Source organism: Peromyscus leucopus, chromosome 1 (genome assembly GCF_004664715.2).
Source record: "Peromyscus leucopus breed LL Stock chromosome 1, UCI_PerLeu_2.1, whole genome shotgun sequence".
In the NCBI taxonomy this organism is placed as follows: Eukaryota; Metazoa; Chordata; class Mammalia; order Rodentia; family Cricetidae; genus Peromyscus; species Peromyscus leucopus.
The window spans coordinates 76,367,839-76,383,607 of NC_051063.1; the positions used below are offsets into that span (position 1 = coordinate 76,367,839).

At 48.8% G+C, this 15,769-nt stretch overlaps 1 protein-coding gene across 3 annotated transcripts; it reads right to left on the reverse strand.

The window, feature by feature from the left end:
• Positions 1-7,716: 7,716 nt before the first annotated feature.
• On the reverse strand, positions 7,717-14,253 carry Tgfb1i1 (transforming growth factor beta 1 induced transcript 1). 3 transcript variants are annotated; one of them, XM_028885654.2, is made up of 11 exons: positions 14,185-14,253; positions 12,926-13,041; positions 12,741-12,793; positions 12,489-12,634; positions 12,244-12,331; positions 12,018-12,123; positions 11,713-11,907; positions 9,184-9,357; positions 8,836-8,917; positions 8,503-8,651; positions 7,717-8,322 (listed from the first exon to the last, which is right to left on the reverse strand). In XM_028885654.2, exons 1-11 carry the CDS (start codon positions 14,195-14,197, stop codon positions 8,056-8,058), a joined length of 1,389 nt encoding a protein of 462 aa, XP_028741487.1. In that variant the 5' UTR covers positions 14,198-14,253; the 3' UTR covers positions 7,717-8,055. The 3 variants fall into 3 exon arrangements, with proteins under 3 accessions (XP_028741487.1, XP_037065980.1, XP_028741488.1); XM_037210085.1 differs by lacking the exon at positions 14,185-14,253 and adding an exon at positions 13,526-14,175; XM_028885655.2 differs by lacking the exon at positions 14,185-14,253 and having other exon boundaries at positions 12,489-12,569; positions 12,744-12,793; positions 12,926-12,942.
• Positions 14,254-15,769: the final 1,516 nt, after the last annotated feature.

A 15,769-nucleotide genomic window follows, 5' to 3' on the forward strand; every position in this document is an offset into this window, starting at 1 on the left:
TTGCCCAGATGTGGGCCCCTGTATTAGTTCCCATCTACAGCATGAGGAAGCTACTTGGATGATCCATACAGCCTTCCAAAAGCCCTTTAGTGTGAGTTGTCCCTACTCATATCCCCTCCTCTACCCCGTGTCCCCACTTAATCTCCCTATTCTAATTTTCTCTTTGTCCTTCTATAACAAACACTATATTCTATTTCCCCTGCCTTGGAAAATTCCCTTTCCTCCTTGGCCACTTAGTGGCTACCTACCCTCTGTGGATATTATGAACGAAACAAAAATATCTGAAGTTTAAAAGCTAACATCCACATATAAGAGAAAACTTGTGATGTTTGCCTTTCTGGGTGTGGATTATATCACTCAGAATTATTGTTTCTAGCTCAGTCCAGTTACCTTCAGATTTCATTTTTCTTAACAGCTGAATAATATTCCATTGTACAGATGTACTTCATTTTCATTATCCTTCCGTCAGTGGATGGACATCTAGGCTCTTTCTCATTTCTGGCTATTATGAATAGAGCTGGAGCGAACATGGATGAGCAAATATCTCTGTAGTAGGATGTGAAGTCCTTTGGGTATGTGCCCAAGAGGGGAATAGTTGAACCTATGGTAGACTGATTTTTCAGCTTTTTAAAGAACCTGTATACTGATTTCCATGGTGGCTGTACCAGTTTGCGCTCCCACAGTGCATAAGTGTCTCCTTTCCCAGAATCCTTGCCAGCATGAGCTGCCACTGTTTTTACTGAAAACTTTTTCTCAGTCATTTGTGTTTCATTTTGATAACTTTCTACTTACTTCTATGCCCCATTTAAAAACTGGATTACTTTTACTTGATGTTCAGATTTTTTAGTTCTTTGTATATTCCAGATACTAATCCTCTGTCAGATATGTAATTGGTAAAAATTTTTTCTCAATCTGTAGGCTGCCTCTTTGCTTGAATGATGGTGTCCTTTGCTATACCAAAACTTTTTAGCTTCATGAGGTCCCATTCAGTAATTGTTGGTCTCAATGCCTGTACTCTCAGGGTCCTGTTCAGAATGTCCCTTCCTGTACCAATGAGTTTAGCTTACTGGAAATTTTCATATCCCTCAAGTCTTTGCATATGTTGTATCTTCTACTTAGAGGAGCTCTAGTGTGGGATATTTGTACACTGTGTGGAGATATACTTTTGTGGGTTTTTTTTGTTTTTTTTTTTTTTTGTTTTTAAATAAAGAGTTGAACTCCAATAGCTAGGCAGGAGAGATAGGTGGGACTTCCGGGGAAAGAAAAGAAGAGGAGGAGGAGACTAGGCATGTGGGAGATGCCAGGAGATGTGGAGAGAAAACAGGACGTTCGTGATGAAAGAGAGGTAATGCTGTGTGATAGAACATAGATTAATACAAATGGGTTAATTTAAGTTAGTTAATTTAAGTTAGTTAATTTAGTTAGGAACAACTCTAAGCTTTCATAATTAATAAGAAGTCTCCATGTCATTATTTGGGAGCTGGCAGGACAGAGAAAGACTCGTTACAGGGCTCTCTGCCTCCCAAATGACCCGTTCTCCTCAGCCTTCAGTACCTAGTCTGTGACACCTCTTTGACAAAGATTTCTCAGCTGGTGTACAGCTATAATCACAACACCCAGTAGGTGGGTACATATGGATCCTAAGTTCAAGGCCAGCTTGGACTACATAATGAGATCTGGTCTCAAAAACCCAAGGGCTGGGCATGTAACTTGGTGGTTGTTATGGTGCAAATATGAAATGTCCCTCACAGTCTCATGTTTTGAACGTCTGAGCCCAAGAGAGTGACATTATTTTGGAAGCCTAGAGGCTTTTGAAGATAATACTCAGTTCCTGGTTCCTGCTTGTTCTGCTCTCTGGTCCACCATGGCGTGAAGAGCCTCGACCTCAGTGCACTGAGCTGGTCTGCCATGACTTCTCAGCCACAACAGATAAGCCCTGTGAAACTGTGAGTCAAGATACACTCACTCTCCTTTTGAGTCCTTGTCAGGCATTTCGGTCTCTGTGGCACAAAGGTAAGTGATACTGTGGTAGAGCGCTTACCCAGCATGTGCCTATGCTAGGCTTTGACTCTGAGCCCTGGAGGAAGAGGTGGGATGCGGGGAGGGCTGCTTCTTTGACTTTTCTGATATTGTTCTGGATATTCTTGTGGTCCATGTCTAGGTCCTGCTCTCTCTCGCCAGCAGATTAAAGACTCCTCAAGAGCAGACTGATGTGATTGGTTCTTGGTGGCCCAGGCTGAATACAGGAAGAGACAATAAATATCCGCACTTCTGCCTTCTAGAATTGATCAGACTGGAAGTCAGAAAGTGGCATCCTGAGTCAGGAGGACTAGTCTGATTAGGGCAGTTGCAAGCATCCTTGAAATGGGAAGCATAGAAAGATGAATACATATGGTGGCCTGTGTTTAAGGAGGACCTAGTGCTGTGAAAAACAGACCTGAAGACAAGCAGAGGCATATCGTCCCTGAAGACATAAGAATGGGAGAAAGACATGTCAGTGAGGACCCAGCTGAAGCCTCTGTCATGATTCCACCAGACAGAATGGCACAGGTCACCACCATCTTAAGCCTAGAATTCATTTGCTCATTAAAGTACACTCATTCCTCGGGACCTGTAAAGTCTTGGTTCCAGAATCCTCTACAGAAGTGAAGATCTAAGGATGCTCAAGTCCCACACATGCCCAGATATTATGGTATCTCAAGATTTCTTTTGATACCTTAAATGATGTAAATGCTATGAAAACAGTTGTTATACTACATTGTTTAAAAAATAATGACCAGAAAAGGTCTGCATATGTCCAGTACAAAGGCAGTTTTCTTTCCTCAAATGAGTTTGTTCAAAGGCTGGTTGAATTCATACCATACCATGAAGCAGACATGCTGGGTGCCCTGCCCGTATACACATGGCTCATCTTTAAAGTCACAAAAAGTCCCTTCCAGGTCACCTAGACTCTTCACTGCTTCCTGAGTTTTTTGTCTGAGAATAAGCCTTAGAGGAAGGAGTGTGACGTAGAAGCCACAGATGTGGAAGGTCAACCCAAGATTCTAGTAAGGACTGTGAGGGAGTAGAGGAACTTAGACAAAGGAGAAAGGCCAGAAAGTGAGGTACTGTTGAACGGGCAGAACCTACGAGAAGCTGGAACCCAGCCCCAGGGGTCTTAGATGCTGTACAAAATGTACCTCAGAATGGACCATTGACTAGGGGACTGAGATGCTACACAGAAAACACATCAGAATGGACCATTAGCTGTATAGAATGAGCCTCGGAATAAACCATTAGCTAGGGGGTTGAAATGCTATACAGAATGCATCTCAGAATGAATCATTAATGGGCTAGGTATTTATTCTCCAATCCCTGTCTCTCAGTGGGGTGAAAATTTCATAAATACACACAGGTGCACACAAACACACACATGCACATACCCCTCAACCTGCTGAATACATAGATCATAAGGCAAAGGAGGCCCTCACCCAAGAAAATGGTTAATGCCTCTCACTGTCTGAGAATCAAGAATTCTAACAAGGGGGCTGGAGAAATAGTTAAGAGCACTGGCTTCTCTTGCAGAAGACCCAGGTTCAATTCCAAGCACCCACATGGCACCGCCAAAGCCACCCAATAATCTCCTTTCAATTTAAACTAATTTTTTCATATATTCTGATCAGTTTCCCCTCCCTCATCTCCTTCCAGATCCCCACCCATTTATCTCCAAGGCTCTTTCTTTCTCTCTCTCTTTAGAAAACAGGCAAATCAAACAAACAAACCAGAACAGAACAAAACAAAGAAAAAGTACAAGAAACATACACACAGAGACAGACAGACACAGACACACAAACAGAAAAGCACAAAATAGGAAATCATGATATACAAACAAAAGACCAGAAGGTTAAAAAAAAAAAAGCCAAAACAAAGCAATATGAGACAACCCAGAAATACCATTGAGTTCATTTTATGTTGGCCATCTACAGCCGAGCGTGGGAACTTTAAGTACGATTTGTATACCTAGTGAGATTCCATTGGAGAAAATGAATTTTTCCTTTGCAAGTGGCTATCAGTTGAAGATAGCCTCTTGGTTAAGGATGGGAGCTCCTGTCCATTTCTCCTCAGCACTGGGGTTCCATTCAGCTTGGACCTGTGCAGGCCCTGTGCATGCTGCCACAGTCTCTGTGAGTTCACATCTGAGTCAGTCCTGCTGTGTCTGGAGATACTGTTGTCTTGATGTCTTTCATCCCCTCTGGCTCTTGTAATATTGTTGCCTTCTCTTCTGCATAGTTCCCTGAGCCCTGAGGGGGAGGAATTTGATGAAGACATGCCATTAAGAACTGAATGTTCCAAGGTCTTTCACTCTCTGCACATTGTCCAGTCATGAGTCTCTGTATTAGTTCCCATATACTGCAGGAGGAAGTTTCTCTGATAATAGCTGGGTGAGTGAGACACTGAGCTATGGGTACAGGAGAATGTCATTAGGAGTCACTTTATCGCCACATTCCTAGCAGAACATAGTGTTTTGCTTTTCCCCAGGTCTATGGCCTATTTAGTCTCAGGTTCTTGGCCACCTGAGCAGCGTAAGGCATGGGTTCCATCTCACAGGGTGAGCCTTAAATCCAATCAGATGGTGGTTGGTTCCTCCCTCAAAGTGCTGCTATTGCATCAGCGTATCACGCAGGCAGGCCACCATATCATATATTGAAGGGCTTGTAGCTAGGTCGGTGTTTACCTTTCTTCTCTGGTAGCATGGAGAGTACCTTCCAGTACCGTGAACACTAGTGAGGAGGGGTGAAGGCTCTCATTAGGTACCAGCTTGACTTCTCCATGTTGGACGAGATATATAAGTGCTCCCTTCAGCAATAGGTCCTTACCATCGCTTTGTGGAGAGAGCAACCAGTATCCTTGGTAACAGCCTGAGATGTTTGGGGGTTTCCATGGGGCTCTTTTGGCCAATGACTCAACTAGATATAACCCACTCCTGGCACTGGATGCTTCCCTTGGTGGTCTAAGATGTCTAGTTATTTGATGACTCCATTTAGATTCCTTTTATATGTGTGTATATTTTAGGAAGCCTCTATAGTAGTGGGTTTCCATACGGCCTCTCCAACAGCCCTGAGGATTAGCTGTCCCTTTCTCACATTCCCTCTCTTACTCCCCCTTTTTCTCCCCTTCTTCATTTAATCTTCCTGTTTGCCTTCCTCCTGTCTCTCCATAACTATATGTTCTATTTCCCCTTGCTTGGGAGGTCCTCCCCTCCCCTCCTAGTCTCTTACTCTAGACCCTATCTCTGTGGTTTATATGAAAGGCTTACGAGCTAACATCCACAAATAAGAGAATACATACCATATTTGTCTTTGGGGGTCTGAGTTACCTTCCTAGGATGATTTTTTTTTCTAGCTCCATCCATTTACCTGTGATTTTCATGTTTTTAACAGCTAAATTGTGTAAATGTATCACATTTTCTATATCCATTCATCTGTTGATAGACATCTATGCTGTTTCCAATTTCTGGCTATTATGAATAGATCAGCAATGAACATGGATGAGCAAATGTCTCTGTAGTAGGATGTAGAGTCCTTTGGTATATACCCAAGAGTGGTACAGCTGGATCTTGAGGTAGATCAATTCCCAGATTCCTGAGGAACCTCTACACTGATTTCCAAAGTGGTATATGAGTTTAAACTCCCATCGGCATGGATGAGTGTTCCCCATACCCCACATCCTCACCAGCATGAGCTGTTGTTTGTTTTGTTGATCTTGAACATTCTGACTGAAGTATTCTAACTGAAGATAAAATCTCAAAGTGGTTTTGTTTTTTTGTTTGTTCTTTTTTGTTTTTTGAGACAGGGTTTCTCTATGTATCCCTGGCTGTCCTGGAACTTGCTCTGTAGACCAGGTTGGTCCCAAACTCAGAGATCTGCTTGTCTCTGCCTCCCAAGAACTGTTCAAAGTAGTTCTGATTTACACTTTCTTGATGATTAAGGATGTTGGACATTCTTTAAATGTTTATCAGTCATTTGTGATTCATCTTTTGAGAACTCTGTTTAGTTCTGTAGCCCACTTTTAATTAGGTTATTTCTTTTCATAACATCAAAGGTTTTTTTTTAGTTCTTTTTATATTTCAGATATCGACCTTCTGTTGAGTGTGTAATTAGGAAAGATCTTTTTTCATTCTGTAGCCTGCCACTTTGTCCAAATGAATAACCTTAATTACCAAAAAGGGGAATAGAAAGAGAGAAGTAGAGGGTGCCTTAGTAACTCATTAGCACTCAGAATCCTATATATCCTCACCACTAGGACGCTGGGCCCAACCTGTCTGTCTTTGAGGGGCCCACACCTATAGTTTGAGGCACATCTTCCTTTCTTCCCCAGAGCCTCTTTCTTGACCCCGTGGTTAAGACTTTTATTAAAAATTTCTTTTTAATAAATAATAACTCTGGTTTACAAACTAGTTCATCCTGAAATCCTCTTCTGTGGTGCAGGCAAGGACCTAGTTTTACCTGGTTTGATGACCCCCTAAAATAGCTAAAGGAACTTCTTGCCTTTAATATGACCTCTGAGAGTCCTTTAAAAGGAGTTGGGTGAAGCTGGGCATGGTGGCACATGCCTTTAATCCCAGGCAGAAGTGGGCAGATCTCTGAGTTCGAGGTCAGCCTGTTCCATGGAGTGAGTTCCTTGACAACCAGGGCTACACAGAGAAACCCGTCTCGAAAAACCAAACAATAGCAACAGCAACAAAGGAGTTTGGGGGAATAAAATCTGGGACCCAGACTAAGGAGAGAGAGAGAGAGAGAGAGAGAGAGAGAGAGAGAGAGAGAGAGAGAGAGAGAGAACAAATCAAGACTACGGGGGTGGGGGTGGGGAGCTGGGAGGTGAGGAGAGAAAGATGCCCCAGACTCTGTCTTTCTGCCCTTGCCAGGTTCCACCACTGCCTGTACAGTACTTTACAGCTGGGTGTTCTTTCCAGCTGAGAACTTTTAAATTGTTTTTAATATTTAACATTGTGTGTGTGTGTGTGCACGCGCGCCTGGATGTATGTATGCACACCACATACATGCAGGAGCCCCCTTGGAACTGGTTGTGAGCCACCATGTGGGTGCTGGGGACTGAACACACGTCTTCTCAATGTGCAGCAGCAACTCTTAACCACGGAGCTGTTTCTCCAACCCTTTCTAAAACTTTGTGTTTTGTATATATGTGTGTTTTGCCGACATGCATTCTGTGTACCATGTGTGCACCTGGTGCCTTTGGAGGCCAGAAGAGGGTGTTGGATTCCCTGGAACTGGAGTTACAGACAGTTGTGGGTGCTAGGAATTGAACTTGGGTCTTCTCCCCGCCCGCCCAACCCTGCCTTTGATACTAGGTTTTATATTGTAGCCTAAGTTCCAGACTGGTTTTGAACTTGCCTCCCTTGGGCTAGGATTATAGTCATGAACTACCATACCTTTTGCTCTGTTGCCATTGCTTTGGATTTTGATGTCCGATTACTGTTCTGGGGGGGCGGGGGGCGTTGTTTTCTTTGTTTTGATATTGTCTCATAAACCCAACCTGGCCTCAGTTTTGCAGTACAACTGAGGATAGCCTGCCTGCCCTGGCATCCATCCGGTATGTGTTTTCATCCACAAGGCGAAAGGGAGCAGTTCCACAGTCTCCTCCACCCAGCTGTGGCTTTGAGCATCAGGCCATAGAGCCTGGTAAGGGGATTGGGTAGTAAAGCAAGCTTCTCTGGCACCGTGAGATGTGGAGCGTGTTTTTATGTTTGTAGAAAAAAAGTGTACAGAATGGTGAGCGGTGGGGGAAATTGGGACATCCTGGCCTCTGAATGGTTGGAATTACAAGAACTGGATCAGGTCAGAGTGAGGTCTGAATTCCCGGCTACTGGGTGTTTTAGGAGTGTGGGTCCCTTTCTGAACCTGACAAACCTAGAGTACCTTAGGAGTAGGGCTCTCCTGTGGAGATGGGAGTCGGGGGAGGGGCAAGGGATGTCTGGGTGGCTCCAGGGCTAGGGATCTGGAGGACTCGGTCTTTTTCACAATTGGGTTTTTGGAGATCCATAATCCCAAAAGGAGGTCAGCCGAAGAGCTTCAGGAAGCAAGGCTGGCAGTAAGGCTTGCTGGCACGCTCCTGGAAGGAGCCTTTGGTGAGTGGGCGCAGGCAGAAGGTGCAGGTGAAGTGATCCGGATGGAAGCGGCGGCCCAGAGCAGACACACAGCGGCCAGTCACTGGGAGGCCACACGTGGCACATAGCGAACCACGCTGGGCATGGAAATGGTTCTCACACAGCGGGCGCCCCTCGTGCTCAAAAAAGCTGCCTCCGGAGAAGGGCGCCAGGCATTCCTACCAGAAGGAGGAATTGACAAAATGAGCCCAAAACCCTGACCAGATAACCCCCACGTGGGTAACTCACATCTCCCCCGACTTCTGCAGAAGTGAGGGGCGCTTCCAGCAAAGAGCCAACCCGACTAAGCAACGAACGTCCCACTCTGGGCTCCTAGCCCGCTCCCCACAGCCACGCACCCTGCAGACGAAGCAATCTGGGTGCCAGAGCGCGCTGAGTGCCGAGATGTAGTTATCCAGAATGGGGCCTTGGCAGCCCTGGCAGCGCGGGGCGAAGAGCTGCAGGAAGTCCCGGCGGCAGTAGGGGCGGCCCTCCCGCTCGTGGAAACCTGGGGGCAGGGACAGGGGACGGTGGGCGGGACTGCGAGATGCAAGAGTGGCAGGAGGGAGGGAGGGAGGGATGGGGTCTAGGACAAGGGAAGGGCGATGGGGAGAGGGAGGACTGGGCAGAATAGAAGGAGACTCAAGGCAGGCAGACCACTGAGGCTGTAGCTTTTAAGTGTGAGCTCTCACCCTCTTCTCCGAAGGGCTCCCCGCAGCTGACGCAGCAGAAATGTTCTGGGTGCCAGTGGGTGCCCAAGGCGGTCACCATTTTCTGCAGAAAATGAAAAGGACACTGCTGTCACCTTCTGTCACTTCTTCCCTCCCTCCGACCCCCTCTGGGAACCTGGGGGAGTGGGGACAACAGGCTGAAGCCTGTGTCTGTAGGGGGAAGAACTGACAAGGAGTTTGGGGTAAGGGGGGGGGGGAACAGGGAGGCAGGGTGGGGTGGGGGTGGGGGTAGGTGGGAGAGACAGCTCTGCATTTGGCTGGTCCTCTCTGAACGAAACGGGCAAACCTGTGGGGCCCTGCAGAGCTTACGTGTCGGATGGGTTGGTTGCAGAAGCCACAACGTGGGGAGAAGCGCTCAAAGTAGCACTCGGGGCAAAAGGGAGCCCCGTCCTTCTCGAAGAAGCTGCTGCCTCCCAGGGTGGTGGAACAGCCGCTGCAGAGGAAGTGCTCAGGGTGCCAGGCTCTGCCCAGAGCCGTAACCACCTGTGAAGTGGAACAACGGGAGCTTTCTGTCAGAGTGGCTCTCCAGTCCGCAGGTGCTGCTGGGTGAGCTAAGACGTTTATAGACCTGGCGTTTCCCAGTCTTAACCCTGATGGACCAGAATGAAAAAATCACAAAAGTCCAAGGTGATGCAAACTGTGTTAGAGATCCAAAGCTGGCCTTCCAGCTTTACCCCGGGGTCTGTGTTCACAAAGCACACAAGGCTTGGTGCATTTGGGCCCGCGCTCCTTCTAAGGGCCCACAAAAAAGGTTTAGTTACTTTAAAGTTTGTGTAGGGTGCTTGCTTTTTCGAGATGGAATCTTTCTAAGCTGCCCTGGCTTCAAACTCACTGTGTTGCTCAATCTTCCTACCTCTCAGCCTCCAGGGTGCTAGAATTAAGGTATATTCCACCATAGCAGGTAAAAGTCAATCTTTAGGCCGACACAGGGGAAGAGACCTATGAAGACTTAGTACCCAGAGCCTCCCAGAAGTCATACCACCCTGCTTTCTGTGGCCAGCAATTCTGGTGTGGGAGTCAGGTACTTAATCTAAGGAGATGCGTTAGGCCAGCCAGGCACAGCTATTCTGGATCCTATCTGCCCAGTCCATGATCCAGGACTCCTGGACCAGACTCTGAAAGGGAAGAAACCGTTTTCGTGATGCCTGAGAGATACTAGGCAAAACCCATGAGGCTTTTGTGAAGTTTAAACGAAGTAGGGGTGTGAGAAGGAACTAGCACAGTGTCCAGCACGCAGGAGGGCCACACCAAATACTAACCAGGTTGGAATTCTTACCCTATGGCTTATCACTAAGAGTTTCAGTTTTCTCATCCATATATATATATATAGCTAGCTGGGTGGTGGTGGCACACGTCTTTAGTCCCAGCACTTGGGAGGCAGAGACAGGTGAATCTCTGTGAGTTCGAGGCCAGCCTGGTCTACAAATTGAGTTCCAGGACAGCCAAGACTGTTACGCAGAGAAACCCTGTCTCAAAAAATTAAATACATACATATATATGTATATATATATATATATGAGTTAGTTCAATGGCAAAGGTGCATTTCGAATTTGTAAAGGCCCTGGGTTCAGTCCCTAACGCACATACACACAACTTAGGAGGCTGAGGTAGGTGGATTGCCGTGAGTTCAAGGCCAGTCTGGGATACAGGATGCATTTCTGGTCAGCCTAGGCTACAGGGAGACACTGCTTCAAAAACTAAAACAGTGTCTTTGAGAAACACATGAAATATAAATAATAACATCCATTCAGGTGGGCACAGTGGTACATGCTGGAAACTAAAACTTGGGAGGTAGAGGCAGGACAATCATGGCTTTTAGGGCAGCCTGGACTACATGGTAAGATCTTTTCTCAACATTCCAAGGGTTGGCCTAGGGTTGTATCTCAGGTGGTAGAGTGCTTGCCTAGAATACACAAAGTCTTGGGTTCAATCCCCAAGAATCACATATAAACTGTGGAGGGGGATGCATGCCTACAGTCCCAGGGGGTATATAATACTCAGGGGATAGAAACTAGAGGATCGGAAATTGGCGTTTATCCTTGACTATATACTGAATTTGAGGCCAGCATGAGATACATGAAACGCTGTCTCAAAAACAAAACAAAACAACAACGAACCTGAGAGCTAGGGTACAGCTCGGTGACAGAGGGCCGGCCTGGCACATGCAAGGGCCTGGGGTCAGGCCTCGACTTCACAAGAAAACAATTTCCCCTCCACGGGTATTCATCCAAAGGGAAGAGCACAGCGTCCTAATGAACACCTACAGCATACCCTCTCCCCACAAGACTGGGAGCTCATCACAGAGGAGGGGTTGGGAAGATGGCAAGAGCCGGAAGCTGGGCAAGACGGCGCAAATCCGTGTGTCCTTGACCTGGCAGGGTCGGTGCTCATGAACTCACAGCAACTGTGGATCTTTCACAAGACCTACTGAGGATCCAGCTGGTTAAAATTCCATCAAGGAGGAGGGAGGGGCTCACTTAGCCCAACCTCTAACAGAGGAGCTGCTGGCGGTGTGTGGCCTGCTGGGAGAGGGCACTCCTGTTTTCTCCAGGAATGTGGCCCCTGGACAGTGCCAACGCTCCAGAGGGTGGCCCTACACCATGCCCATACCAGAGGCACGAACTGTACCGAGTGGATTTAAAAAAGGTGACATGAAGTTGGGAGGAAGATGGGGGCACCGGAAGGAATTAAGAGAGGGGTTAGAGAGAACCAAGATCTACTGTATACATGTATTAAATTCTCAAAGAATAAACAATATTTACAAAGGGAAAAGCACAAAGCCTGGTTCTCAAAGGTGGCTTCGTGAGCATATGCCTCCGTTCTCGGGGCTGCACTTACTTGCCCAGCAATGGGTTTATTGCAGGAGCCACAGAGTCCTTTGGCCTGGGTGGGAACACCACGGCGGCTGAGATCGGACTGCAGCAGACCCAGCATGGTGTCCAGACTGCCCTTGCTGGTCTGCCCCGGTGGAGAAGGGCAGCCCTCTTGGGTGGGGCTCACCGCTGGCGGCTGAGATGGCCCTGAGGCTGGAAGCTGCAGTGAAGAGGACATGGACGTTGAGTCCACAAGGGCCACCAATTGGAAGCATCAGAACTGGAGTGGTGAACCACAGATGGCACCAGCCAAAAGCCTTCCAGACTCACCTGGTTCTGGACCCGAAAGTCAGAGAGTGATGCCATCAGTCTGTCCAACTCCAGAGTGGCTGAGGTGGCTGAAGGCTTCGAGGGGGCAGGGAATGGGCTGGGAGGGCTGTGGAGAACACAGTTGTAGAACCTCAGAGCCTGCCAGCATGACACCCCCTCTAGTCCCTCGGACATCCGGGACCCATCGCCTCCTCCTTCCCAGCTCTGCCGACCGTGCCGAACTCACACAGTGGGTGTGTTCTTGTCTTCAGCTTGGTCCTCCTTCTCTTCCCCTTCAGCCATCTTGCTGGATGGGAACTGAGACATTATTTCATCTGGAGAGATGAGAACATGACACCAGGCAAGGGACCACACTCAGTTCGCCTTTCCAGTGGAAGGCTTCATGTCCTTTAACTGCTCCTCAGAGACATCTGTGTCCCTTCGGCTCTGCCCTGCTTTACCCATCAAAGGCTGGCTCGGGAACCCTGGTACCTGTGATGTTGAACTGGGTGGCATTCAGTTCCTGAAGCAAACGATCCAGCTCACAGAGCCCATTGCCCAAGACGCCACTGGAAGAGGAGAATGGAGGAGCCACAGGGGCCGCCGCCGGCTTTGGGGACCGGGGCTTGCATACTGTGCTAAGGGACAGGAGGGAATCTAGGTTCAGGGTAGGGGACCCAAGTCCCCTCACCTGAACTTCAGCTGGTTTCTCCATCTCCATGCCCCAATTCCCAGGCCCCTCACCTGTATAGATGATCCTTGTCCCCAGAGGTTCCTGAAGATTCTCCAGACCCCGTCTACAGAGAGTAGAGGTGTATGTGGGAAGACAGTCACGTTCCTTGACTCACTCAGGCTCTGATTCCCCCCACCCCCGGCCCACATCAACCCAGGCCCTAGTGGCTGCCCCAGGCCCCAGAACCTCATCTCACCTGTGGCTGGTGGCCATAGGGTGGGGGAGGTGTGAGTGTCTCTGGTGGGCGCTCTTTCGGAGCCCCTAACCGTGACATGTGTGAAGTGGTGGTCTCCAGGTCAGAAAGCAGGGCATCTGCAGTGAGAAGCCCTCGGGTGAGAGGTGGGGGGTGGGTGGGTCAGGGTCTTAAGTGGTTAGAGGTGGCAGTATTTGAAAAGGTGGAAGCCATTGTTAAAGGCGGAGGCTAAGAAACATACACCCGCGGCCAGATCAAGGCAAAGAAGTGGACGAGTAGCAGGGGCTATTTATGACTAGACATCTCCCTTGACTTATCCTGGGAGCCAAGTACAAAGCTAGTCACTTGACTCTTAGTCTCCTTGTCTTTCCTGATGCAGCCGAGATTGGCTCTTACTGAATCTCAGTCGTTCACCTGGCTGTGGGTTTGACACCCTGCCAGCTTCCTGGTTAGACGTTCTCTGTGCCACACCCACTAATTCTTCCCCATATTTAAAGAGCCTGGCCAACCTGGCCCACTTCTTGGTCACAACGAAGTCTCACCCAGTCCTCCTCAGGGGGCAAGAGGTCCTGGCAGGGAGCTGCTTTTGGGTGCACGTCTTACCTATGTACTATTATTGAGGAGCGCCCTCTGCTGTTGGGTCCAGAAATCCCAGCCTCCGCAAAGAGGGAGGACAAGACGTCTGGGGTGCTTTGAATCTTTGAGCTCCGGGTTCTGTTACTCCTTTGAGCATCTGGGTAGAAGCCTCGAACTTCTTTCTGTCACCTTGGCACTCTCTGTCTACTGGTCTCTTTCTTGCCCTGCGGGCTTACTTGACATCCGCTATAGTTCGGGGCGCTCACTCCTCTCTTCTTGAAACCCTGGTACAGGCTATCTCGCCCCTTTTCATCTCCCAAACTTGATGTCACTCTCTCCTCTCCAGTCTATGTTCCCAGTCTCGGGGCCCAAGAATCCCTTAACCCCTTCCTTCCCAGAGTCCCTGAATCCAGGCCCCCTCGGGTGTCTCAACGCCTAGTCCATTGCACAAGCCGGGTCGAGGGAGCAGAGCCTGGGAAGAACGGAGGGAGCGAGCGGCGTTGCAAGCAGGGCAGGAAGGGAGAGGCAGGAAAGGGTACGTGGATTGGGGAGGGAGGAGGCGCAGGCCGGCAGAGGCGAGAAAATGGAGGGAGAGAGCCGGGATGGGGGAAATGTGGGAGAGTGAGTGGGGAAGAGGATAGAGGCAGGCAGGGGTGAGTGGCTGAGGGGATCCGGTCCCCACTCACCCAGGTCCTCCATGGCGGTGCGCTGGCGGACAGCTTGGGGCGAGCAGGGCGGGGGCCGTGTCCGGTGGGGGCGGGGGGACAGGGGGGGGACGTCAGGGAGTTAGAAGCAGGGCCGTGACCATGTATGGAAGCCGGGACCCGCTGGGATACGGTCGAGGGGGGAGCGATGAAGGGGGAGCATGGGGACACGAAGAAAGACAGCACCAGGGCCCACCCAACCCACCCAGCCTTCGGGCTCTGCTCAGAGGAGGCCACACCCCAGCCTTTGCCTCAGCGGCAGCAAGTCCCAGAAGCTGAAGCCAAGTCAGAAGTGGTTCTTCCATAGCGTCTGCCTAAGGAGTCTGATAAACGGAAGCCCCCAAGCCCGCTCCTCCCAAAGCCAGCACCTGAGTCCTAGGCAGCGCCCGCTCCCACCCAGGGAATTTTTTAAAAGACTTGCCTCTTGCAGAATTTTGTTGGAGACGGGAGTGACATTCTAAGGATCTACCAGACTCCAGGTTCTGACAGACAGCCAAGTAAAGATCGAACGGCAAGAGGCATACACACTAAGAAATGTCTCACACAGAGAGCTCCAATCTAGACTCTAAGGCAGGACTTTTCCCTGCAAAACATACCTGGAAATAGATACACAGAACAGGGAGAGCAAACCCCAGACAACCTAAGCCCATGTAAACTCCCAGCACAACAAATCCCAGACAACTTGTAAAAACAAAACTCTTCCCTAACACTGAGGGGACCAGAGCCTGTTCTGAAACAGCCCTTTCCTGAGGTACTGATGAAAGAGAAGCAAGCAAGCAGCTTACAGACTCCAGTCAGCGTGACAAGAAGCTGACTCCCTAAAAAAACCAAATTGGAAACCCATGGAGATGGGTATGGACAGATGGCTGCCTACTTACAGCCGTCCTGGTGGAAAGATCTAAACAATGGACCTCAACCCAGGAGCAAGTCAAAACCTGGAAAGTTTGGTAAAAATACTGAAGCTCAGCATAGCCCTCCATGCCAGCCTAAATCAATCAGAAAGGGACCAGGCTAAGTACCTTTTTTAAAAGATAGGATCTCACTATGTAACCCTGGCTGGCCTAGAACTCACATGAGATCCTCTTGCCTTTGCCTCCTGAGTGCTGGAATTAAAGGCACAACCTGAACCAGACAGGCTCAGGGACAGCAAGAGCCACCTTAACTCACCTTTCTGAAATGCCCAGACCCTGGCAGGCATAGTCCAGGGCTCTGAGAACCCAGTGATGGAGACCCTTCCTTCATCTGAATGCCAGTAAAGTGGCTTTCTCTGAATGTGACTAAGACCAGGCTCAGAAACCCTAAGAATACAGCAGGTCTCCCCTTAGGCAGATGACATTTTAAAACTTGGCTTGGATCAGGAGGATGGCTCAGCAGGTAAAGGCACTTTCTGCCAGGCCAAACAACCTGATTTAGGACCCATATGATGGAAACAGAGAACTGACTCCCTCAAGCTGTTTTGACTTCCACATAGGAGCCATGGCATATACACACCCACACATAAACTAGTATCTTAAAAGGAGAAGGAGGAGGAGGAGGAGGAGGAGGAGGAGAAGAAGAAGAAAAAGAA

What these genes read in the sequence shown, in the direction of transcription:
- Tgfb1i1 (XM_028885654.2), bottom strand. An exon ending in GACAAGAACACACCCACTGT is followed by an intron (nt 12,124 to 12,243) that starts GTGAGTTCGGCA and finishes TGTTCTCCACAG; the next exon opens with CCCTCCCAGCCCATTCCCTG. An exon ending in ATAAACCCATTGCTGGGCAA is followed by an intron (nt 9,358 to 11,712) that starts GTAAGTGCAGCC and finishes TCCACTTCACAG; the next exon opens with GTGGTTACGGCTCTGGGCAG.